Raw genomic sequence first — 24,880 nt, 5'->3', positions numbered from 1 at the left:
TATTGCAGGCAGACAATTCAGTGCAAATGTTTCAGATCAGGATGTAAGTGCTACAGGAATCCACATAATTTCACTAGTTATGATAACCTGACTTTTAGACATACTGCAGTTTGTAAAAAATTGTTTAAAGTTACACCAAGAATTTGTGAAAGTTTATGACACAGTTCCAACGATGTTTTGACATTGCTGACAATGTCATATTTAGAAGAAGGGTAGTAGTTACATTGGATTCATATTTAAACCCCAGAAAAGCTTATAATATAAACACTTTTAAAAAATTGTAATATTATGCTGAAACAGGCTAAAACTCTTTACATCATAATTCAGAATAAAAGATTTTGCTGCAGTTCACCGTTTGAGTAGTACAAACAAATGGGTCACTTTCATTGCCTTTGCATGTTGCTGATAATGCAAGTGTGCTTAAGTGGTAAACAAGACAAAAGTATTTCAAATATAAGTTCAAAATTACTATTTCACGTTCTTAAAAGTTACAGTTGAGCAGTCAATGCCAGGCTGTCTTTCTCTGGTCAGGACACATTGATTTCGAGTTAGTAGCTTATTGCATTGCCATAAAATTTATTTTAAAATGTTTCCTTTGTAAAAAAAGTGTTTCTTAATAAAAAGTCTCTTAAATCCAGCAATGATGAAACATTCTTAATAACAATGCATAACTGCATGTGGTTAAATTAAAGTTGAAATAGATGGGCCTCAATCATGAATAGCAATGTTAAATCCCTCAGATATCCGATTTAAATTTTATCATATAGTAGGGCTGAAAGAGATGTCTGCCTTGGAAAGGAATTGCCAGCTGAAATACTTGGCTAGGTGGTCAATAGCTTGACCCAATAGAAGACACCTTATTGTAACTATGTGCTATATCTTTAAGGGTGAGATCCATTGTAGCTTGAATGGGTGTCCACTCGTGTAATGGGGCTTCCCCTTCCAGGGGAACCCTTGAAACAAATTTGGGGGGCAGATGGAGGTTAGAGAAGAGCAGTGTTAGAAATTAGTTGTGTTTTGCTACTGGCATGAGTCCAGTTGTGACCACATGCAGATCTCCATCTGGCTGGCTTCTCCAGCTTTCTTAAGCAGGTAAGCAGAAGAGCTTGTTTACTGCATTTATATCCCACCTTTTTCTCCAAGGAGTACATGGTTCACTCCCTCCCTCCTCCCTCCCTACCTCAGCGACCCTGTGAGGTAGGTTAAGAGGCGGTGACAGGCCCAAGGTCACCCAGTGAGCTTCATGACTGAGTGGAGATTTGAACCCTGGCCTTCCAGGTCCTAGTCTAATACTCTAACCACTACACCACACTGCCTTTCTAGATTACTTCAGCTGTGGGGCAGCTATATAAATTAAGTAGGTAAATAAATAAACAGGGGAAAGCAAAATGTCACTTACGGAAGAATCTGAAATATTTTCCTTAAAGCTTGCATTTGTTTTACTCTGGATTGTTTTATTTGATGTTTTAATGTGTTGTAAACACATTATATCTTTAAAATATAAAGCAGTATAGAAATGAAATAAAAAACATAATAATAAAAATAAATTTCATTGTTAAAAAATGGTGTCTAGACATTCTGTTGTGGTGACCACAACCTTGGTTTAAGGTGCCATTTGGCGATTAGCTTATATATCGTGAGTTTCTCACACTGGAAAAGAGAAACCAGAAGTTCCATTACACAAGCAGTTTAAATAATTGTATTTCACCCAGTGGATTTAAGGTGCCACACATAACTATTCTCTGTTGGTTACAAGTTTACACTTGCCATTGTTAACACTGCCCATATTAAAGAACAACATTTCATGCTTAGTTATTACATTTCAAGTACAGGTAGTTTAGTTACTGATGGAATTTCACCATGGTGAAGTCATGATGACATATTTTGTAATATTGTATTGGTGCATCAAAAGATTTAAGCATTTTTGGAAATCTCTGCAAATAGAGCACAGAGACTGTAGAATACTTTAGGCTTAACTAAAAACTGCAGAATGTTGGAGACTTGGTGGATAATTGTTAAAACTGATCTGATAACAGAAGTATAGTTCACCATTGCATAGCTGCTGGTATTGCAAAGGATATACACTTACTGCAAAATGAGACGCTTGCACTTAAGAGTAAAAATAGCTCACCATTAAACCCATCCCTCTGCCTTTAAGATCAGTTGCCAAAATTGGTCATTGGTATGTCTTTCATGTAGGCAGGGTTGGAACATTTTAAATATGTATCTGTCATATATCGGTATGTCTTTTTTAACTTAGTTTATGTTTTTCTCAAACTTAAGACACTGATGGAAAATAATTGAGAATTTTCATGATCTGGCTAATGTAATAGCTGTTTCTTGCATCACAGTTTGATATACACACATCTTTCATTTAATTTTTAAGATACCTGTTAGGGGCAAATTGGTATTTGGCTTCTGCATGTCTAATGTGGAGTATGAAAATAGATCTGCATACATGTAATATGAAACAGCCCTCATATTGATTAGACATTTGCATTGCTCTTTCAGAAGTCCATTAAGTGAGATAGTAAATTGGCTTCCTGGGTGCAAAAACTTCTGTGTTGATACATTTTAATTATTTGCAATATCAAATTGTGGGGAGTGCTGTGATGAATGGCACCTACCTTATTCTAAGGTGGAAATATACTGCAAAATATATTAGGTTAGAAATAGAATTATAGGACTGAAAACAGTGATGAGAGCCTTTTAGAAAAAAATCCAATGCAAGTTAGTTTGCATATGGAAATTTGCATGAGAAGTTTTTTTTTTATGTGCTAGAGAATGATCTAATTTAGCATCTTTATTTTACTTGTATTTAGTAAGCAATGCTAAAAACATTGAAACTGCCAAGTTCGCCTAATATATTTTCCATTTATATCCTTGCATTGTTGTTAATTAAGTTATGAAGTGGAAAAATAAAGCACTGGAAAATGTTCTGTCCCACATCACTGGCCAAAACAAACTTGGTTTCATTCATTCTAAGTACAAAACGCTTTTTAGTTCTGCAATCTTAATGCATGTTTTCTTGGACATAAATTCTACTCAGTTCTTCAAGTTGCGGTTGGGCAGGTGGGTATTGATTTCACCTTTAATTTTTCAGGTTGCCTTCTTGCATAAACAAAGCTACTGATATTTAGGCTGTAATACTATGCACTCTTAATAGGAAAGAAGTCTCATTGAAATTGCTGAGACTTCTCAGTAAAGATGCATGGCATTTCATTGTTGAATCTAATTTCTGTAATTACTGTTTTAGTAATCTAAGATGATTGTCTAATATTTCCAGAAATTATTCTTTAAATCTTACCAGCATTTCACATAAAATGCACTGGATTATATCAGACCAAACATATTGCCCATGGAAGGACCCTTCTGCTCATGGAATGATCATAGCACTAAAACAATTTTGTAACAAATTTATGGCTTCCTGTATAGCAGTTGGAAGTCTTTATTTATATTTTATCTTTGCAAATCAATATAGAGCACAACAGTATAGACGATACAGTTAATAACACTGCTAGGGAGTTCTAGGGAGGTTGTAGTATGAAGTATGGTAACAGAAGTATAAAACTGGGAATAAAAATTCTGCCTGTTATAGCTCTGTGGCCACCTGTGCAGCAGTGGTTGAATACAAAGCCAGCTAAAGCAGATTGTTTGGGCTACTTAAAGCTGGGGAGCAGAGGAGTTTGTCAGAAATGTCTTTAGTAGATTTGAGTCAGTTGAGCATGATATCACTCCAGTATTGTGTGTAACTTCTAACCAGAAAGTAGTAAATGTCTAGAATAGTTAAGGAATGGTAGGTGGGAATTAATGCTCTTCATTTTTGTATAATGGTTGCTCATATTTGTCCACCAGACTGCAGTTTAATAAATGCAATGTCATTAGGATTTCTACTGGATGAAATTCTTTTGGATGAACTATATAGGGTCATGTATGTCATGCATTGATAATTAAGGAGCTGTAATGAACAACGCTGTGGGTTAAACCACAGAGCCTAGGACTTGCCGATCAGAAGGTTGGCGGTTCGAATCCCCATGATGGGGTGAGCTCCAGTTGCTCGGTCCCTGCTCCTGCCAACCTAGCAGTTCGAAAGCTTGTCAAAGTGCAAGTAGATAAATAGGTACTGCTCCGGCGGGAAGGTAAACGGCGTTTCCGTGCACTGCTCTGGTTCACCAGAAGTGGCTTAGTCATGCTGGCCACATGACCCGGAAGCTGATGGCTCCCTCAGCCAATATAGTGAGATGAGCGCCGCAACCCCAGAGTCGGTCACGACTGGACCTAATGGTCAGGGGTCCCTTTACCTTTACCTTTACCTTTAATGAACAACTAGATCATATTGTGAGATGTTAGTCAATCTAGGCTAATAAAAGGATTCATGATGCTCTACTACCTTAGGTGGTACTTCATTCCAGAATAATTTGTCTAATGCGGCTCAGCACATCATACCATTATATTGTTGCACAAAAGCCTTGATAATATTAATGAATGCAACATAAAAATCTCCATAGGACACAGACAAGAGCCCAACCTCTCTCAGACCAAAGGTAGCCTTTCATGAGGGGAATTCTGTGTATCTAGAAGCACCATACCATATTTCTATAATTTTGACTTAAAATGCATAGGGTTCTTTTTCTGTCAGTCAACTTATTGCAGTATCCATCTGCCGACTTTTTGTGCTGTGTTTGCTTTGGAACCTTCATTTTTGTTGGTCTGCTAAAATGATAAGCTGGTTGTTGAAGTAAGGCCTGACATATTTGTTGCAAACATTAGGTGTATAATGGGTTTGATCTTGGCTGGGTGTGTATTAACTGGGGCTTACATAATATTATTTGCTTAGTTCATCATATCCTAGAGTATCAGTATGTTGCATTTCCTGTAGTTGCTTATCTCAGTTGGTATACTGCTCTAAATTATTAATGTGGTTTTTAGTGTGCTGAAAATGAAGACAAGGTAAGTTGACTTTAAAGGAATGTTGTAGATTCCTTTGAAAAAAATCGTTTTAATTTTAAAGAGTCTGTGAACAGTGCAATTAAATAACTTCACGTAGGAGAAAACATTTTATTGTACCTGTTTATTATCTCTTCTTATCTTTTCCTTGCTTACAAAGTGATTTAAAGCTGGACAAGTAGTAGTATTATTATTTGAAAGTATGACTTTTAAATATATGAGTTACTGTTCTATGTAACATGCAAACTAACAACAAAAATAAATTTAGTTATCCAATTTCCATTTGTATGAGGTAATATGTTGGCAGATTATTATTATGTATAATGCGTGAGATTCTTTACTAAGTAATATAATCAAGATAAATCCTGAAGAACTTTAAATTTGGGTACTTACCGAGGGATGGGAGACAAGCAAAAGGGTTAAGCCAGATGCTTCATGGAATAGGTGATCATTGATGAGGAACTTGAAGGAAAATGGTGCCACCACTTGGGTGTTCTGGGCTTAAATGGAGCAGCAAGGGAGAGGAAGTGGGATCATTCTTAGATGAGGTGGCCAACATGGGCCCTTCCACATGTTAAGATCAGCATTCAAAACTACCATTGTTCTAGGCACATTTAGCAACAGGGAATTTCATAAAAGTGAGCAGTTTCTGAGCTCTGGGTACAGTACTGCTCCTAAGATTTCAGATTAAAACTGGCACTGCTGGCGCTGAGGGTGTGGGAGGAGAAATTCCTCCCCACTAGACTTCCAATAGATCTAGCGGTCATCTTATACATGGAAAAATATGGCAAGTCTTAGGTTTGCGAACTGGACACTCAAGGTGGGTGTCTCTGCCATCAGTTGTATAGGCCTTTAACATGTGTCAGTTGTGGTGCCAAAAAAGATACATTTATCTGAAGGAAAGGGTGTGTAGGGCTTGTCTGCAGAGCGGAAGGAAAGAAGGACCTTTTTCTGCTTCCCCGCTTCCAACCATTCTCTGAAGACTGGAGAAGAGATTCTCTTAAGAATACAGTGGTACCTCAGGTTACAGACTCTTCAGGTTACAGACTCCGCTAACCCAGAAATAGTACCTTGGGTTAAGAACTTTGCTTCAGGATGAGAACAAAAATTGTGCCGCGGCGGCAGCGGGAAGCCCCATTAGCTAAAGTGGTACCTCAGGTTAAGAACAGTTTCAGGTTAAGAACAGACCTCCAGAACAAATTAAGTTCTTACCCTGAGGTACCACTGTATTAGGGAGGTGGGCAGGGGAAACATGGCTTTCTTTTTTGCAGTCTTCAGATGAGGACTAGACTAGATTTTAGCAGCACTTCATTCACCTACAGCTTTGTATTCTTGTTATTAAAAAGTGTGCCTAGACATTCCGTTGTTGCGCCTATAACCTAGGTTTAAGGTGCCATTTAGCTCCTAGCTTTCATATTTCAGTTTCTAATATTGGTTAAGATTACAGCTCAACCATTCCCGCCCATTGGCAATGCTGGTTAAGGCTATTGGAAGCTGCAGTCAAACAGCATTTGGAGGGCACCATGTTGGATACCCCTGCTCTAAGAGTATAAGACTTTTGGACAGGCTGAGGATGATAGTATTTGAATGACTAAAGGTCATGGACAATGGAGGTATTTATGGAGGAAATGATATAGCATGAAGGAAGGTAGAGCTGCATGATTTTGACAGGATAGTTCTGGACAGAGGTGAGAGGATCTAAGTGTTCAAAGGGAAAGGCCAGAGAAAAGGTTTTCTCGTCAGGAACAAATAACAGTATTCCTCTGGATATTCTCACTGGGGTATAAGGACTCAGGTGGCCTTTAAGGTATCCAGGACCCTAGTTGTTCAGGGCTTTGTATGAACCTTGAACCTGCCCAGTAGCATTTGGGCAGCCAGTGCAGATGCTTTAGCAGAGATGTCACATACAGTCAGCCCTCCTCCCACAAGCAGTAGGCCCACTGTATTATACACTAGCTGGATCTTTTGGACCAGGCCGAAGGGCAGCCCCACATGGAGCTCCACACAGAAAATCTCTAGTTATAGGTAAGGCAAAAATTGCTTGGGTTGTTCTGAATGCTAAATCACTTTATTAGGATTTATCTAAAGAAGAAAATGTTTACATGCTATTCATTATACTCTTGTGCAAGTACTAGCGGAAGGTTAGAAGGTTACTTGCCGCACAGTACTAAGGTATATCAGGGTTTGCATTGCAGTTTGAGAAACATGTTGAATAAGTAGTGCATGAACTACTTTTTATGGGTCGTAAAGTCTTTGAAAGAGCATGTGCCAAATCTTGGGCTGGAGCTTGCACAAGTAGAATAACTTTTTTGGATTGGGAATCACTTTTCTAATGCAGTGCTCTCCCAGTAGGTCAGATACAACCAATTTCTGGTAGCAGAAAGGCATATTTGAGCCAAGCCAATATCATAAAATTTAGAAGCCATTTAAAATGGTGTAATATGCAGCCCCTGTTGGTAATGGAATATATTCTGTGCTTTTTTGTTACATTTAATGGAGAAATATGTGTAACATTTATACTAGCATAGTGAACATCATTGGCACACGTTGCATTTATATCCTCATAAACAGCTGCTGGCACTCCTGGTTTGGCACTGTAGTGTACAACCGGAAGCATAGACAGTATGATTGAAAAGTTCAGTTACCTAGAAGACATTTGTGCCAAGAACAGGAAACAGGCTGTACAGCTGACATAGTTTGTTATGCCATGGGTGGGTGAACTGGGGTGGTTTAAGGAAGCCCTTGGTATGAGAATCTTACATGTTGTAAGCACTGTGGCCATTAAATATGGGGTCGGGAGAATTGAGTTGCAACCCAATTTGTACATGTTTACTTAGAAGTAAAGTTCACTCAGACTTACTCTGATTGCAGTCTCAGGGTGGAATCCTGTACATATGTATCTGAGGTATTTACTTCTGAATAGACATGCATAGTATTGTGCTGTTAGTCTCAAATAATCATGTAGTTTGGGAAGTCAATGAGGTGATGTGTTTTTTTTGTTTTTTTGTTTTTGTTTTTTTTTTGTTTTTGTTGTTTAAGAAAACATCAATCCCTCAACATTATTTTTATTGATTTAAGTTATATCCTGCCTTTCTTTTGGGACAGGATCCAAGGCGGCTCAGAGCTTGAATTTCAACAAACGCAACTAGAAACACAGTATCAGTATAAATACTAACAATTAACAATTAAATAAGTAACCCTATTAAAAACAACACTAAAACCAATTAAAAGCACAGAAGAAAGAAAAGAATGTACAAAATCCTTATACTGCTTCAATTTAAAGCTGATCAAGGAATGCTAGGTAATACATAAATGTAAAGTCGATAAGCAAAGATTAGGGCTGCATAAGAATACCTGATGCCTAGCTCTGCTTAAAAGGTAGCTAAAATTTCAGACCTCTACTCAATACTAAGTGCAATGTGACATATTCATTTCTTTATGAGAAAATGTTAAGAGGAAAATTGTAGTGCTGTACTTTCATCCTTAGCTTTGGCAATTTGTAGCACAATACCAGGAGGACCCTTCTTTAATTTTAAAAGTGTAGCACACTGAATGCATTTTCTAGCCAGTCTGGTGAAGGCTAGTTTCTCTACAGTGTAGTCAAACATAGCCCGACAAGCAGTGCTCTAAAAAGCATTCACACCAGGCCCTTGGTGGTAATGAGATTTTGTTGAAGTAATTCAGAAAGATGTCTGTTGACCAGTTTCTGGCTATATTGAAGCTAAAGTCTTTTATTTTTAAAAGACTCCTAATTATTTAGCTCCATGCATAATTTTCTTCAGTTTCATAATGTTTTTATTATTAACAATGGTCAGCTAACAATAATTCTTTGTACTTTACCCTGTGATAGAAATTTAGAAAATGACTTTGAAAATAACTGTGCATCAAGGAAAAGTCTGTCAGTTTTAGTTAAGTTCTTTTTTGTTCTACAGTTAATAACAGTCAGATTCTGTTTTTGGAGCAGAGCCTTTTCAGCATGTGATTTGCTTTTATTCACTTCTGGGGGATACCCCTGGAAGTTCAGTGCTAATCCTGTTAATTGCTTTGAATGGTTCCTAGATGAATAACATTAGAAAGGGGTTGTATGTAAACCCATCTTGGCTAGTGGTGTTAACAATCATTTTTGGTTGTATAGTCAGATGTGGCTTCTTTTAGTCAGGTGGCACATGTAAGACCTGTGTTTTGTTTATATACCGTATTGGCCCGAATATAAGCCACACCCGAATATAAGCCACACCTTTAAAATTCAAGGGGGGGGGAGAGAATACCCAAATATAAGTTGCTCCCTTAAAATTCTGCAGGCACTCACACTGTTTGATTTCTTCATAGAAGTAATATCTCTCACTGTCATTTAAGAGCAAAACAGCTTTTAGAAAGCTTTCTGTGCTAAGAATTTCTCTTATATAAGTTGACATATGTTCAGGAATACACTGATACTATTAATTTGATACCATGTTGACAATCTAGCATGTATGTGTTATAAACATGAGCTGTTTTCTACTTTTCGTATTTTGTTTACAGAAGAATAATGGTTGCATGTAGCATAAGGGCTACTAAGATGCCACCTGATCTGACAGTTGTTCTCCATCATAATTGTTTTGCTACATCAGACTTGAATTCAGTGTAGTCCAGCGCTCTGTCACCAACAGCAGCCAGTAAGATGATCCTGGAAAACACACAGGTAGTGATAGAAGAGAGGGCCTATTTGTCCCTAGAATTTGGTAATCAGATAGATGTTGTCTCTGAGTATGGAGGATCCAGGTTTTTTTATTTGTTTTAAGTTGAAGAGGATTTAGAGAGCTCTTGGGATAAGATGGTTAAAGTCAAATAATAATTTCTTTCCAAATGGGGGCTGCATAGGAGAAATTCCAACATGCTTGTGCAAGGGTAACATGATCTTCCATGTTGAAAGATCCATTTTTGGCTTTTATGGTTAAACCTATTGCCAGGTCATTCATTTTTTAAATTTCCTGGCCAGTGCATTTATATGTTGAATTTTATTGGTCCTGGACCAGTTGTTAATTTCACTGTACTACCCAAGAACTTAAGAGCTCAGAGAGAGGAAATACTTTTCTTCATTCCTTGCACATCCTGATTTTACAAGCTTTATTATGTTCCATCTTGGCTTCCATTTTCTGAACTAAAATATTCTAATTTCTTCCACCTTTCTCTTTATGCAAGATGCTTGGCTTATTTTGGTAATTAGCTACTCAGTGATCGTCCAGCTGCAGGGAGTATTCAAATGCACGTGCACCATAGATCTATGTAATGACATAATGACACAAATGTATAGTTCTGTTTTCAGCTAATAGGATCTCCACCAAATGATGGGAATTTTTGTAGCAATATGGTCATAGCAGGGCACATCTTTTTACAGCTGATTTTTCTCCACTGTTTCGTTTCTTGGCCACTGTTCCCTTCTTTTTGTCCTTTGAGACCTCTGCCTCTATCTGCTGCCTCATTGGCATTCTTGCCTCTGGCTGTTTACGTGCCTTCTCTTTTTCATTCTTTTTCAGCTGTGGCTTATCCTTGTGGCTGTTAGTGAGATGCCAGCCTCAAAAAAATAAAATAATAATAATAAAATCATTCAAATGGATTATCCTTGCTGGTTTTTATTAACAGTCATGAAAATAGGTTGGCGTAGTGCAGGGTGCTGAGCCATGGGCCAGATGAGGCCCACCAATCTCTGTAAATTGGTTTACAAGGCTTCTTCCTCCACATTGGAGTTCTGAGCTAGAAGTAGACGAACCTCCCAGCCCAGTCTTGCAATGGGGGGGAATTTATGCTGTCTTTTCAGAGACCATTCTCAGCAGTTCAGAAGTAGGTCTCTGAAGAACAGTAACTGCTACCGTTCCGGTATGTCTGTATGATGCATGTTCCTTTTCCAGTCTTTCTCTTCCATGAGGTTGTTTTGCAGAATAAATGTTGCAGATTCCCTAAACAATATTTTTCCTTCCCTATCAGCTTGGACATGATATTCCTGTGATAGCAGAGTAGTTTAGGCAAAGGCAGGAGAGGTTTTGGACCGTATTGCACAGAGGATCCTTTTTCTAATTATTTCCTTTTTTTCTTCTTTTTTTTGTTGTTTTCACTGCCATAGTACCAATGGCTATGTGAATGGAAGGCTGCTCTTACAACTTATTTTCCACTCTGCCCTCTGAAAGGTATCTCCAGGGGGTTTGAATAGTATGGGCTGTGTCATGGGGACTATAGGAGGAAAAGGGAATTGTCAAAAACCAGCCAGAGAAACATTGCCTGAGCAGAGCAGAGCACAAAAAGAGTATTAATTGAGGCAGGGACTTGCTAGTAGGCTTTTCTAAACTGCAAGATATTGGGAGAAAGGATGGAAGACAATAATAACTTGCTGGTCACCATTGACCACATGGTCTGTGGATATGTCTTGATTTGGACCATTGGTTTGCTTGTGATGCCTGTTTTTGGAGATCACATCTAACAAATAGACTAATTACTAAACATAAACCTTTAACAATTTCAGGTCCCTTCACAGATGTAGTCACTACAAATCTTAAATTACGAAATCCATCGGACAGAAAAGTATGTTTTAAAGTGAAGACTACAGCACCTCGTCGATACTGTGTGAGGCCAAACAGTGGAATTATTGACCCAGGTTCTTCTGTAACTGTATCAGGTAAAAATGTTTGGTTGTTTTTCTTTCTTTTATTAGCAGTGTGGAACCTTTTTCCTCTCTAATGGCCACATTCCTTTGATGGCCCATATAAGATCAGCGTACACTGTTGGGCCTGATGAGCATTTACTGTTCCCAACCCAAATCCTGCAGAAAGCCATCTAATTCAGATTTTAATTTTATTCTGACTTCTTTTTAAGAGGTGATTTAATTACTGTTTGATTTTATATCAATGTTTATATTTGATGTTAGCCACCCTGAGCCCAGTCTTGGCCGGGGAGGGCAGGATACAAATAAAAGTTTTTTTATTATTATTATTATTATTATTATTATTATTATTAATGAAAGTTGTCTAGGTCCACATATGAGCAGTGAGCAGGGCAAATTCCAAAATGGACAGGGCCAAAGCACGCATACACTGTCTCCAGTCACACATCCACACTAATACGTAAAGTTTTCTTGACTTCCATTTTGCATACTAAGAAAGGAGCTCCCTTTCTCATCATGCAGCATGGAAACACAGCAAAATGCCCATGCAGAGAACAATCTCTTACTGCACAAACAGCTTTGCAGCAGGGCTCCTTGACTGTATGTGTGCCTGCCTGTCTTCCATTAAGCACCTCTGTCTCTTGGTCAGCATCCCTCTGTCTCCTGTGAAAGTGACAGAGATACTGTCTGGGAGGCAGACAGACATATGAAAAAGAGCACTGAGCTAGATCATCTATTGATCATCTATAAATGATCAAAGTGCCATCCGTGGTAGGCTTCCCAAGCTCCCATGCTTGACTTCCTCCATTCTCTCTCCCATCCTTACCTTCTCTCTGATGATGAGACTGGAAGAAGTCAACTCTCTCAACTCTCTTCTCTTTTAGAGCTTGGATCCAAGGAGTGTATCTTTGGATCCAAATTATATATGCAAAGTATTAGGGCAAGAAGAATTCTCTGCAAACTCTCTTTCTCTGGTGATCATATCATTCCTGTTTGAAGGAGTGTGGCAGATCTCTTCTGTCCTCCTTTGCTAACATTCAAGGTCTTGGGCATCTCTTACCCAATATTTGTATACATCACAGTGGTAATGGGTGGCCCTTTAATAAATTCTTCCCACCATTTTCAGATGTTTTAAACTTCTGCCTGCTTTAACTTAATTACATACTTACATCATATTTGGAAGCTCAGGTTGTTATGTGGAAATAAAAATCCTAATTTTGCAAGTGAACTTGTTTTCATAATATCGGGGCATAACAGATAACCATAAAAGGCAAATTTGCAATAAATGATAGAACTTGATTCTCACAAGAGATCTTGTTTATTATCTGTTCCAAATGATTGCACAATTCTTTTATGCTGTTTAGAATTTTGAAATTGACAGGAAAAGTAGGTTGCATGCCTCTAGTAATTCATACTTTGTCTATTATACAGTGATGTTACAGCCTTTTGACTATGATCCAAATGAGAAGAGTAAACATAAGTTTATGGTACAGACAATCTTTGCCCCCTCAAACATTACAGATATGGAAGCAGTGGTAAGTAAATAGATTTAATTTCAATATTGTAAGCTAACAAGATGAATTCTTATTTTTTGCCTTTTGCCATATTTTATCCATTAGGGTTCTTGTATTATGTTCAACATATATTTTGAGTCTGTCCAACTTCTCCTCTGTTGCTTTGCTGGTACAAGCTGGAAGAATACTGTTGCGAGAGACCTCAAAATGTACATTCCACTTAGGAACTAAGCCTTGAGCTGCTTTCTTCATCTTCAGGGGAAAAAGTGTATTTGCCATCAGTCGTTGTTACACCAATACTTACTTAGAACTAGTTGCATAAACTAGCCATTTTAATGCATTAGACATTAATGTTGGTCACACTTTTTTTTAAAAGTGTGCTTAATGTTACCACTTCTATTTTGAAGAAAAAATGTCCTTGTTCTCTCAGTCAGGATCTCAAAGATGATACTGTTTTAAGAAACAAGGACGTTCTGTGTGCTTCTTTTCTGACAAAATTTCAGTAGAATATAAGATGGTTGTACAGTATTAAGCGCAGGAAGTAGTATCTACAAGGATTATCCTTGTTTTCTGCCTTTAAATTTCATAAATGCTGTTGCAAAGTGGTGCACATCTTTCCTTGTTACTGGTAATTTATTGGATTGCTGTTTCACTTCCCCTGATAAGATCTATAATCTGAAGAGTTTTGTGTTTATCAATTTTGTGGCAAATACAACTTCAGAGTTTCTAATTCTAGAAAGTAGGGGGAATCTCTTCTTTCAGGGAATATGCCATTCAAATTTCCTTCCTGATAGCCTGATCCAAACAAAAAATAAAATAAAATAACCCCCCCCCACTATCTTTGAACATGACATGTTTTAGTTTCCCCTCCTATTTGATATTTACCAAAGCACTGAAGATTAGCTTGAGAGATAGTGTCATTTCTTTATTTATTAAGCAGAGAGGTGCACAAGCCCCATACCTGTGTATGTTATATTTTCTGTTACATCTAAAATGGAAGCCTATGCTTGCCAGAAATGGAACAAACCATGGTTTCAGATCCTGGTAACCATAGTCTCCCAATTTGGGGAGTGTAATGGGATATAGTGGGAGTGTAGTGGGATATAGTGGGAATGTATGGCTAATTAAACCAGGAAAACTTATAGTGGCATACCCCCAGTGTGCTCAGACACAAGACTTGTACATATTTTTGCTTAATATCTTCCCAGACTTGGTTTGCCTAAGAGCTTCATGTCTAAGTAATTATTTGAAACATGATTTCCCACTTCTAAGCCTATTCAGTCTTAAAGTACTGTGTATTTGACAAAGTTTGCATATTATGACTTACTAAAAAGCAGCTAAAATTTAATTTATTTTCATTGTCCTAGTGGAAGGATGCAAAGTCTGATGACTTAATGGACTCCAAATTGAGATGTGTATTTGAAATGCCTAATGAAAATGATAAGCTGGTAAGTAAATAAACAAAAATGAAACAACTTCAAGTAGTGATTTTATAACAATGTATCCTAAGCTAAGAATGTGCTCCGTAGTTGCTTTGTATCTGAACAGTTTATGTAATTGTATTAAATAAATTAAAATATGGGGCAGTGTAATCAGTGATTCAGTAGCACACAGAAAGCTTTGTATTTTTACATTTCTTTTTAGCATACAGTATAAGTGCACTATTTTCTGTAACCTCTCTTATCAGTCTATTTCTGCATCATTGTGTGCCATATGAAATTTTGCATGCATATCCCTAGCTCATTTTGTCAAAGTGAAAGCTGCCTTGGTTCCACCTCTTGAAAACTGTGTTGCTTACACCGTGAGTGCAATCTAGTCAGTTGGGAAGATGGGGTGTGTTTCAAAGAGGTGCAATGACCTTGTCACTGGGAACTGAGCAACAAAACTTCAAGACTCCCATGTATGATCACATAAAAATCTTTGAAGAAGGGTAGCAGTTCGAAAGATAAAGCAGTATGGTAATATATTCTAAGAGCTCTATGTTTTTATGACACAATGAGCTACGGGCAATCCTACAATACTCTCCTGTTAAGGAGGATGAAACAAGTTGGAAGCATGAGTGAAAGGGGTTATTAGCATAGGAACTTCTATATTTTTTATTTCAGTGCTGTAGCTAAAAGCTACAAGTGTGAGATCTGAGAAAAGGAAGCTGACAGTATGCATCCAATTCCTTCTTTGCCAATTTAGGCTGCACCATCTTATCTGGTACCTGTTGTTAAGTTGCACATGCTGTATAGCCACGTAGGAAATTGTCCTGGGCAGCAGAACATGGTTGTCATACTATTTGCAAGGATGTGCTTTTTGTTGATTCCTGCATGAAGATGCACCATTGCTCAGTGTTGACCCAAGACATTTGCTGCCTAAAATAGAGCTCCAGTGCCCTCTTCCGTTCAGGGACAACAGTTTTCAAAACCCTTGCTGCAGCATTCAGACAACAATTCCTGCCCTTACCGCCTGCCATCTCATAGTGTTTCCTAAAGCAGGGCTAGCCTTGCCACTGGTGTAACTGTAGTTAGGGTATCTAGAAATTGATATGGCCAAGATCATGCTATGAAGCACAGAACTCTTAGATTTAATGAAAAAGCTGCTAAATCCTAAGGCCCTGAGATCTGTAATGTTCTTAAAACTGTCTTCTAATTTTCATTTTTGAGAGATTTAAATGGGCAAATGTTTTGCAAAATATTTAAAAACTTCAGATAGCCACAGTAATGGCACGATGATAACCTTGGTACAACTTAAGAATTCCTGCCTGTGATTCTTAAATCCTTGTTCTTTTGCCTCTACAAATCTGTTGCCCTCCAATATCCTTTCTGCTTTCTTCTTCTCCCCCTGCCCCGCATCAATGGCCCAAGCTACTGCCACTTAGTTATTGCGGTCATTGTCACAAAGGTAAATAAATGTATGGCCTCGAATTCCATTTGCAATATTTTGAGCAGTGTACCTAAGGAAGAGGTTGCTGTGGGAAAGTTGAGGGCCAGCTCTCACATGATTATACATGGTTGAGTTGTGGGGAAAAGTAAAACCTATATCCAGACAAGGATGTAGGAACTTTTAAATCTAGTAGGTTGGAGTAATTTACCAGTCCATAATTGATAGAGGCAGGGAACACCATGCTTTAATCTCTAGGGTTGGGGTAGAAAGTTATATACTATATCATCCACCTTAAGAAGAAAGACAATTTTAAGCTTTTCAGAAGTATTATTCACTTTGTCCACCATGCACTGATGTTTGATATTTGCTAGCTTAGTTTTCCATTTATTAAACCAGAAGATTATTTGCAGATGTTTTTGTATTTCAAGCATGTTTCCTTGATACAACTAGTTATGTAGAGCTGCTCTTTTTTATAGAAAGTGCTGCTTTACAGAAAATAGGAGAGAGGAAACATTGAACTTAACTGAGCTGGAGGATATACTATAATCCAGCCAGAAATCTGTTTGCTGTGGTTTTGCCGTTGAAGTTCTGCTGTCAAGCTGCTTTTAAAATTTCTTGTCAGAAGTTGGAAGTGCTGTGGAAACCCCAACAAAAGTAGCCTTAACTTCTATATGTGGTTCTGTATATAGTTTACAGTATACAGTGGAACCTTGGTTCCCAAACAGCATAGTTTCCAAACAAAGCGGCTCCCGAATGCCGCAAACCCAGACGTAAGTGTTCTGGTTTGTGAACATTTTTCAGAAGCTGAACGTCTGGCGCAGGTTCCACTTGACTGCAGGAAGCTCCTGCAGCCAATCGGAATCTCTGCCTTGATTTTCGAATGGGCTCCCAGAATGGATTAAGTTCGAGAACCAAGGTACCACTGTATTGTGTATAGCACAATCATATACATATTTAGCCAGAAGTAAGTCCTGCTGTTTTCAGTGAGGCTTACTCTCTTCTAAATGATTAGATTAGCACCCTTAGTCAACAAAATCAATAAAAGAAGCTAGCTTTTTTGCCTATTCCTGTCTTGTAAGCTGTTACTTGACTGCTTGTGCATAACATTTATGTTTTTCTAAGTAGCAGAGAGGGGTTGCAGAGCCTAATCCTTTAGCCGTTGGTTTAGTCACTCCCCTCAGTCTTGCAATGAGAGATCTGCTGAGTGCTGAGGGCATGTCTCAGCTTCCACCTCAGACTTTATCTTCATCAGGATCCGTACACATAACTTCATCCAACAGCAAGAATCTTCAGATACCTGCAAGTTATAGCCAGAAGATTGACATGATGGAGCAAGGCAGTGAGGTCAAACACAAGATGAATCAGGTTTGTTTTAGGGAGCTGAAAGCACTCAAACTCTTCTAGTGCCTCAGTGGTTAATTAAATTTATTGTAGTTAGCTAAGAATATATCAATAGGCTTAAATTGGAAGAGAGCATTATTTGAGAAAGACCTCAACTATGAAAATGGGTAAAATAGCATTACTTTTGTAGTGTATCCTGCGCTCAAATTTTGCTTTATTAATTTTTGTTGCTAGGATTGAGATATATGGCAAGGGGAAGAAGTGAAAGGCCTCAGTTGGAAGGGACCAAAAAGGGTCAGTAAGGCAGTTGAAACAGTCTTAGGGCAGGAGCCCAAATTCTCCTTCGCAACTGGAAACAAATCTTTGGATTTGTTCTGATATTACACCAAGCCATGGTTTGGTTCTGAGAAATGCCTCAAAAGAGCCCATTCACTCCATCCTCCCCTTGTACTTGTGGTTATTTTCTGGTTTTCACAAATCATAGTTTTTCACTATTTCTGAACCAGCAAACCATGGTTTGCACTTTTCCTGCAAAAAAGGAATGTGCATAGGGTAGAATTACTTGCCATAGCTGAAAGAAATATGTGTCAATAATATTTGACGGAGATAACAGTTGATATTAAGGGGGTTATTAGTTTACAAAATATACTTATCTGAAATGTTACAGTTATTTTAATTCCAAACCTTGTACTGGCCTAGATACTATGCATAATAAATGTTTCTTATTAAAACTCTTTTAAAAAATGAAAATTTTAGGAAGCCAAATTTTGTGCTTGGTTCAGCCTTGTATGTGTCAAATGCATACAGCATACACAACGACGTCTTACTGTACTTTGCAAGTCTGTGACTATTGCCATATCATTTATTCAAGCCTATACTGTTTGTATTATAATCAAATACAGTAAAAATGTTTGCTAAATATTTGAAGCTTCTTGAGTCGTATTGCAGATTGGCCACTGTGCTTAGTGACTGCCACATGAAATACATAGTTTTTCAGTTCTTTATGTCCTAACTTCTTTCTCTGCCATGCTCTAATTTATTCCTCTCCATTATAACAACTAATCGTAACAACATTATAACAACTAATCGTAAGGCAGCATTACCTTTTGCAGTGATGTTAATGCTCATCCTGGTTAGCTCAAAATCACAGTTGGCAAACACATTAAGAAAGGGGAGCATAAGGAGTGTGCAAGCCCAGGAACATTCCTAATCTCCCAACCATAATTGGGTCACCAGGAACATTGTGTGGACTTGATTACTGTCTGTCTTACACCCAGGGCTAAGATGTTTATTTCTGTTGAGTTTTTCTCATCTTAGAATCAGGTGGGTACGAATTGTTTCGCTAATTTTAATCCACTTGACTTTTTTAAAAAAAATTGATGTTGGAAAATCTAGGGTTTTCCCAAGATATGCCAGTGGACAACAGCTTTAAGTGAAAAATTAGGCCTCTATTAATACTTTGATCCTCTAGGCCTTATCTTTTATACACGTTCAGCTACACAGGCAATTACCACTTCAGACAATTACAGCAATTACAGAATCACACTTACAGCACACTGTCATTATTCTTAAACCACTTGGAGATCCTTTGGCTCTTCTTACTAGCCCACCCCAACTTTCTCATGTGCATACACATAGCCACAGGGTGTGTGCATGTGTATTTTTTTCTTTTTGGTTATTATGTTACGTATTTTCTGTTTTTATACTGTAAACTGTCCTGTGATCTTTGGATAAGGGGCAGTATATGAATTTTATAAATAATAACCATCTTTCTTCATTGTCTTCTGATTAATTGCTCATTGTATTAGAGGTCTGCCAATGTCTGCTTTCAGGTATCTATGCTGATATTTTTGTTCTCTTCTTGACCTAGGATTTAGTGTAATAACTATACTATACATCTCCTAGTGTTTTGTTCTCTATCGCCATACTTCATCTGTTTACATTTTGTTCCTTTCACTTGTGCTAGGAACTGTAAGAGAACACAGGCTTGTGCATACTTCTGTTTTAAAACAATTTGTTCTTTGGGAAAGATTTAGTAAAGCTCATATGCAGATTTCAGACTGCAAAGCTCTAAGTGAGCAAAATGAATTCAGAGATGACATAAAATGGGGAAATGGTCCTGCAACATATCTTTATCAATCATCTCTAACAATGGTTATTCTCTGGTTGTTTTTTCAGCTTTGTCATCTTTGTAACTAACTTGGTATTCCCTCCCCCCCCCCCCCCCCCGTGGTACTAAAACTTAAAAAATGCTTAATGCTAGCTTTGATTAAAGAAAATCCTGTTCTGAAACCATTTTTAATATTTGCAGAATGACATAGATGCAAGCAAATCTGCTCCAATACTGAATACAGCTAAGCAGGATGGTCCAATGCCAAAACCACACAGTGTTTCGCTTAATGACACCGAAACAAGGAAGCTAGTGGAAGAATGCAAAAGACTTCAGGCGGATGTGGTGAAACTATCAGAGGAAAACAGACATCTGAGAGTAAGTTCATAAGAGCAGATTCATGAAAGTTGTTTTTAAAAGACCACCCTGTTTAAACGGAAGTATTTATCATAGTACCCTTATTATACATCCCATATCATTTTCTTCCAAGAACAAAGAATTGGTAGGCAATAGGCAACATCACAGTAGCAGACATGATGGGATTTCACAGGGCTCTCCTCCCCACCCACCTCACACTTGAGCAGATTTTGGGGGAGCGTAAGGAACTGCAGGGGGGAGGAAAGGATGTCACCCACAGGATTTAGCAAACCTACAGCAAATTTCCCAGCCAGATTATTTTTAATTCTTCAAATTTTTAATGTCAGAGATAAAGTTTAATTTCTTAATAACGCACAGTAAAATAATTTGACGCTGGTTTCAACTTAAGCGACTTTTCTTAACTGATAGTCATGTTAGCACCAAGCCTTCTCTGTTCATGTGCCTGTTGTTAAGCACTACCTCCAGACCAGAATATCAAACCAGAATCTGACTAATCAGATTTGTTGATGAAAATAAAATTATTCTTAAAACTTAGTTCACATTTTAAACTAGGATTTACACTCTAAGATCCTGCCTGGGTCACCTAGATGCCTGTGGGAAACCGACAAGCAGGACTCAAGGACAAGAGCACTCTCCCCTCCTGTAGTTTCTAGCTTCTTATTCAAAAACATACTGCTTCCAACTGCTGAGGCAGTATATAGCTGTCTTAGCTAGCAGCCATTGACAGACCCATGAATTTGTTCAATCCTCTTTTAAAGTCACCCAGGTTGGTGACTATCACTGGCATTCCATCGTGTGGGAACAAGTTCCATAGTTTAACTGTGCTATGTGAAGAAGTACTTTCTTTTCTATGAAAGTATTTTCCTTTATATGTGAGTTTACTGTGAGGTTCTCTTGGTTTGAATCCAAGAGATGTCATCCTGTAATTGTCATCAAGAGTATGTCCTGTATTCTAGTGTCTGTGAAAACTACACACTTTGCAGAGAAGAGGTAGCTGGAGGGTATAAAATAGGAGTGAAGGATCACCCACTTTTAAATCATGAATATTTATGAATAGGGACGTGGGTGGCGCTGTGGGTTAAACCACAGAGCCTAGGACTTGCCGATCAGAAGGTCAGCGGTTCGAATCCCCGTGACGGGGTGAGCTCCCGTTGCTCGGTCCCTGCTCCTGCCAACCTAGCAGTTCGAAAGCACGTCAAAGTGCAAGTAGATAAATAGGTACCGCTCTGGCGGGAAGGGAAACAGCGTTTCCGTGCGCTGCTCTGTTTCACCAGAAGCGGCTTAGTCATGCTGACCACATGACCTAGAAGCTGTACGCCGACTCCCTTGGCCAATAAAGCGAGATGAGCGCCGCAACCCCAGAGTCGGTCACGACTGGACCTAATGATCAGGGGTCCCTTTACCTATTTATGACTATAAACAAAAGAACATAACACTTATTCTGCATCTTATGGACCAACACGGACTTGGATCCAATTTGCAGTATTCCATGTGTATGTAGATGATTTCTCACTCCCCCTTCTCAAAAGAGCCACTCCCACCCCAAGGTACTATAGAGGATCCAAGTACCTGAAAGTGTATGATTTCCGTCCAAGAGTTGCAGTTCCGCAGCTGGAATCACCAACCTCATATACCATGTGCGAGTAGAAGTTCTTTCTGCTCATGCACAAAGCTCTGGGATTCCAAACAGTCTTCTTTGCCTAGTAACTATTAGCTTTGCTCCTAGAAAGTTTCAGTTTATTTACAGCCTGATATATGAAGTTTTAATCAGAAGTAAGTCCAAATTCAGTAGAGCTTAATTTCTAGAAAAACATTTGTAGTAGTGCAGCTGTTAGCCTTCAAGTAAGTGTTCTTGATTAGTATGCTTGCATTTCTACAGAGACCCAAACAGCCAAACAGAAACCTGTCCCTTATCTTTAGGCATATATAATTATGCACAGTGTAAAATGTATGTGGTATGCATGATTTAAAATTTTGGATTATGCTCCTAGCTCTTTGTCTGCAGCCTTGTCTCACTCTTTTAGTCCTTGTTTCTCATTACGTCCTTGCCCGTGACATCAGTTCTCTTGGCTTTTATCACAGTTGACTGAAGGTCTCTTCCTCTGTTACATGACTGACTATTTTTTCTTGCTGCTCCTTATGCATCACTTCCAACACGGCCTATAAAATATCTGCCCACGTTCTTTCTTCCCTACCCTTGGCATTCTCTGCCTGTCCCTGTAGCTTCCCCCACTCACTGCCCCATCTTAAATGGGAAGCCCCTTGGGGTCAGGGACCTATCTGATTTATTCTGTTCTGCAAAGTACCATGTACTGATGGCACAACATAGGAATAATAATTAGTTGTGAACATGTCTTTTTATTTGTTTTAAGATATTTGAGTGTATTTTTATTATTCCTAAAGGGGATCAGTTTTCAGTTACTTAAATTGATCCTTTTTTCTTGGTAATTTTAAAATCTCCTTGATTTAAAACCAACCCACCCTTGAAATAATACTATAACAGCCTGACTAATAATCATAGTCAGTCGCTTCCACTGACAGAAGGGGTTTGGCCTCTCCCAAGAATCAGGGGACTGTTCTAAATAAAGTCAGTTGTTGAACAGGGGGTTGAGGGTAAAGGAGAGATAGGATTTGCCCCAGTTTTCAGCTTTTACACTTCCTTGCATCCAAGGCAGTGTAAGCTTTCCCTTGGTGTTGTTTGTTTGTTTGTTTTTGCTGGTCTTTACGTTTCATTTCTGAGCATTACACAAAGCCATACAAATCTTGTGGTCACTGAAAATCTAGAAGGTGCAGTGTTATGCTGTTTGATTAATTTGCAATCCTGAGCTAATAGTGGTGTTCTGGGATAAATTACCATCATCAGTGGAACAGTTCAAATAGTTGGGTCTTTTGTTTCCCTGGTTTTCTAAACAGGCTATTATTGATAGTAAATAAGTAGAAGGATTAATATATTTTGCTCTTGTTACTAATTTATACACAACATGCTACGTTTTATTTTGTGCTACATTTTGACATCTTTTAAAGTCAGATAGTGTGCACACACACACACAAATAAATTTGTATCTCATCTAAACCTGTCTTACGTTTTAAAATGTTTTGGTTAAATTCATATCTGAAACAATCTCTTTTATGATTTTTGATTGATTATTTTCCCCATGTGTTTTCAGGATGAAGGTTTGAGGCTGAGAAAGGTGGCACACTTGGATAAACCTGGAACATCAGGCTTGGCTCTCCGAGATAATGTCTCCAATCCTCTTCCCTCACTTCTTGTTGTAATTGCAGCCATTTTCATTGGATTCTTTTTAGGGAAATTCATCTTGTAGAGAGGGGAAAAAGAGAGAGAAGCATGCAGAATGCAGCTTCCTTTTTTTTCTTGGCCAGAAAAAAATGTATTTACCTACCACTTCATTGGTAGTATGGCCCCAAGTGACCATTATTGTGTACAGCATCATACAGGCTTTGCCTCTAATGATCTTGCACGGTTAGACAACACAATAAAAAGACAAACTGGTCGGCTGCTGGACAAATTGTATATTAATTCATCAATAGCAGGTGTCAGTTGCACATTCAGTCCTTTATGAAAAGTCATACATAAATAAAGAATTGTTCTTTCTTTCTGTGGTTTTAATAAGAGTTCAAAAATTGTTCAGAGTCTTGTAAATGTTATTTTAATAATCCTTTAAAAAAATTATCTGTTGCTCTTGCCTCTTGGAAAATGATTATTAGAATGTTAATCCCACTTGTTCAGGAATATGATGAGGCATTCTGCGGGGAAATGATTCCTCTTAGTGTGTAAATTTTATCCTTTACCTTACTTTGCTAATATCATGGCAGAATTTCTTACCCCTTGTGAGGCAGTTGTTAAAGTTTTCATCCTTACAGCCCTGTCCCATGGTATTTAACATACAAAAAAATAAAACTGTTAACATACTTTATGCTGGGTAGCTTGTTTCTGTGAATTCCACTCTGAGAAAAGTTTTCCTTCAAGTTTTACACATAACCTTGTCACAGATGAATGTTCAGTTCACTAGCTGTGGCTTGAACTGGTGCCAGCGAAGCTTTGGAAGAAACATAGCTGTTTCCATACTATTTAACAGCGGCAGAAAAGGTTTCTGGCTTTTTAAGCAAAATGAAGGGTTAGAATTAGTTCTGTTTTGGGACATGGGACTAATTATGAGAGGCAGGTATTTTAAACTTGTCTTTTAAAATAGTGATGGACTTTGCAGGTATCAAATAGGTATATTTCTGTTGATTTATTGATGCTCCCTTATCTGGAGTCCCCAGTAGTCCTTTAATGATCAATAATTTTACATTCAGGCTGACTAGTCCAGATGTTTTCTGGAAATACATTCTGTGTGACCTTTCCAAATAATTTTTCCTTAAGTACCTTAGGTTGATTCCAGCTGAGCAATCTTTTATCGTTTAGTTATATGAAAGGTAAATAAAGTTTCGTCCAGCAAATATGTCTTGGCACACTTGCCCATTAGCTATGCATACCTTCTATGTTCTAGAAAGTTTATTTTGTTGGGTCTGAACTGCTTCTCCTCACTTAACCTCGTGGCTTGTTTCATTTCTGATCTCTATGTCATTAAGTAGATAATTTTGAAAGCACAATACTTAGCTATTTTTAACTGTTAGCTACCATAGGGAGTTATTTCAGAACTGACATTCTTGAAAGGCTTATTCCTGTAGGCAGAATTTTGTATATTCTTGGATATGGATGCAGCTAACTGTTCGATCTTATGTAGCTGAGAAATGTTCTAGCAAAAATATACATATTGGTTGCCTTTGATTTCTAGTGCTTTTTTATTGGAAAATATACATCATGTACTGTCACTGCTGTCTCTGGCAAACTTTTATAACACATGCAATTTGCAAAGAAGAAGATGATCAAACCATTGCATGATGTTTCACTTTAAAAGCATGCAAATACAGACGTTTTCTTTTTATGTGTTCTGGTATCTGCATTCAAGTCTTCTCTGACCATGGTGACTGGAAAAAGTATGCTCAAGTCTGATTCTCATTTCATCAGTTCTGAAACCATAAGACTCTCCATACTGTGGTGTATAAATGGTACGTCAGAAG

General features: G+C 38.0%; 1 protein-coding gene across 2 annotated transcripts in view; it reads left to right on the top strand.

Moving 5' to 3' along the window:
• Window positions 1-24,587, top strand: part of VAPA (VAMP associated protein A) — a 28,071-nt gene extending 3,484 nt beyond the window's left edge. Inside the window, exons 2-7 of one of the 2 annotated variants that reach the window (XM_079982986.1) lie at window positions 11,444-11,596; window positions 13,013-13,116; window positions 14,463-14,543; window positions 17,092-17,331; window positions 19,619-19,795; window positions 22,963-24,587. In XM_079982986.1, the coding sequence (XP_079839112.1) occupies window positions 11,444-11,596; window positions 13,013-13,116; window positions 14,463-14,543; window positions 17,092-17,331; window positions 19,619-19,795; window positions 22,963-23,118 (911 nt within the window). In that variant the 3' untranslated portion in view covers window positions 23,119-24,587. The remainder of the gene's footprint in view (window positions 1-11,443; window positions 11,597-13,012; window positions 13,117-14,462; window positions 14,544-17,091; window positions 17,332-19,618; window positions 19,796-22,962) is intronic. The other variant, XM_079982987.1, reaches the window with a different exon arrangement.
• Window positions 24,588-24,880: the final 293 nt, after the last annotated feature.

Source organism: Podarcis cretensis (assembly GCF_951804945.1).
Source record: "Podarcis cretensis genome assembly, chromosome: 7".
Classification (NCBI taxonomy): domain Eukaryota; kingdom Metazoa; phylum Chordata; class Lepidosauria; order Squamata; family Lacertidae; genus Podarcis; species Podarcis cretensis.
The sequence above is the reverse complement of the archived record's forward strand: the minus strand, read 5'-3'. Positions and strand labels throughout refer to the sequence as shown.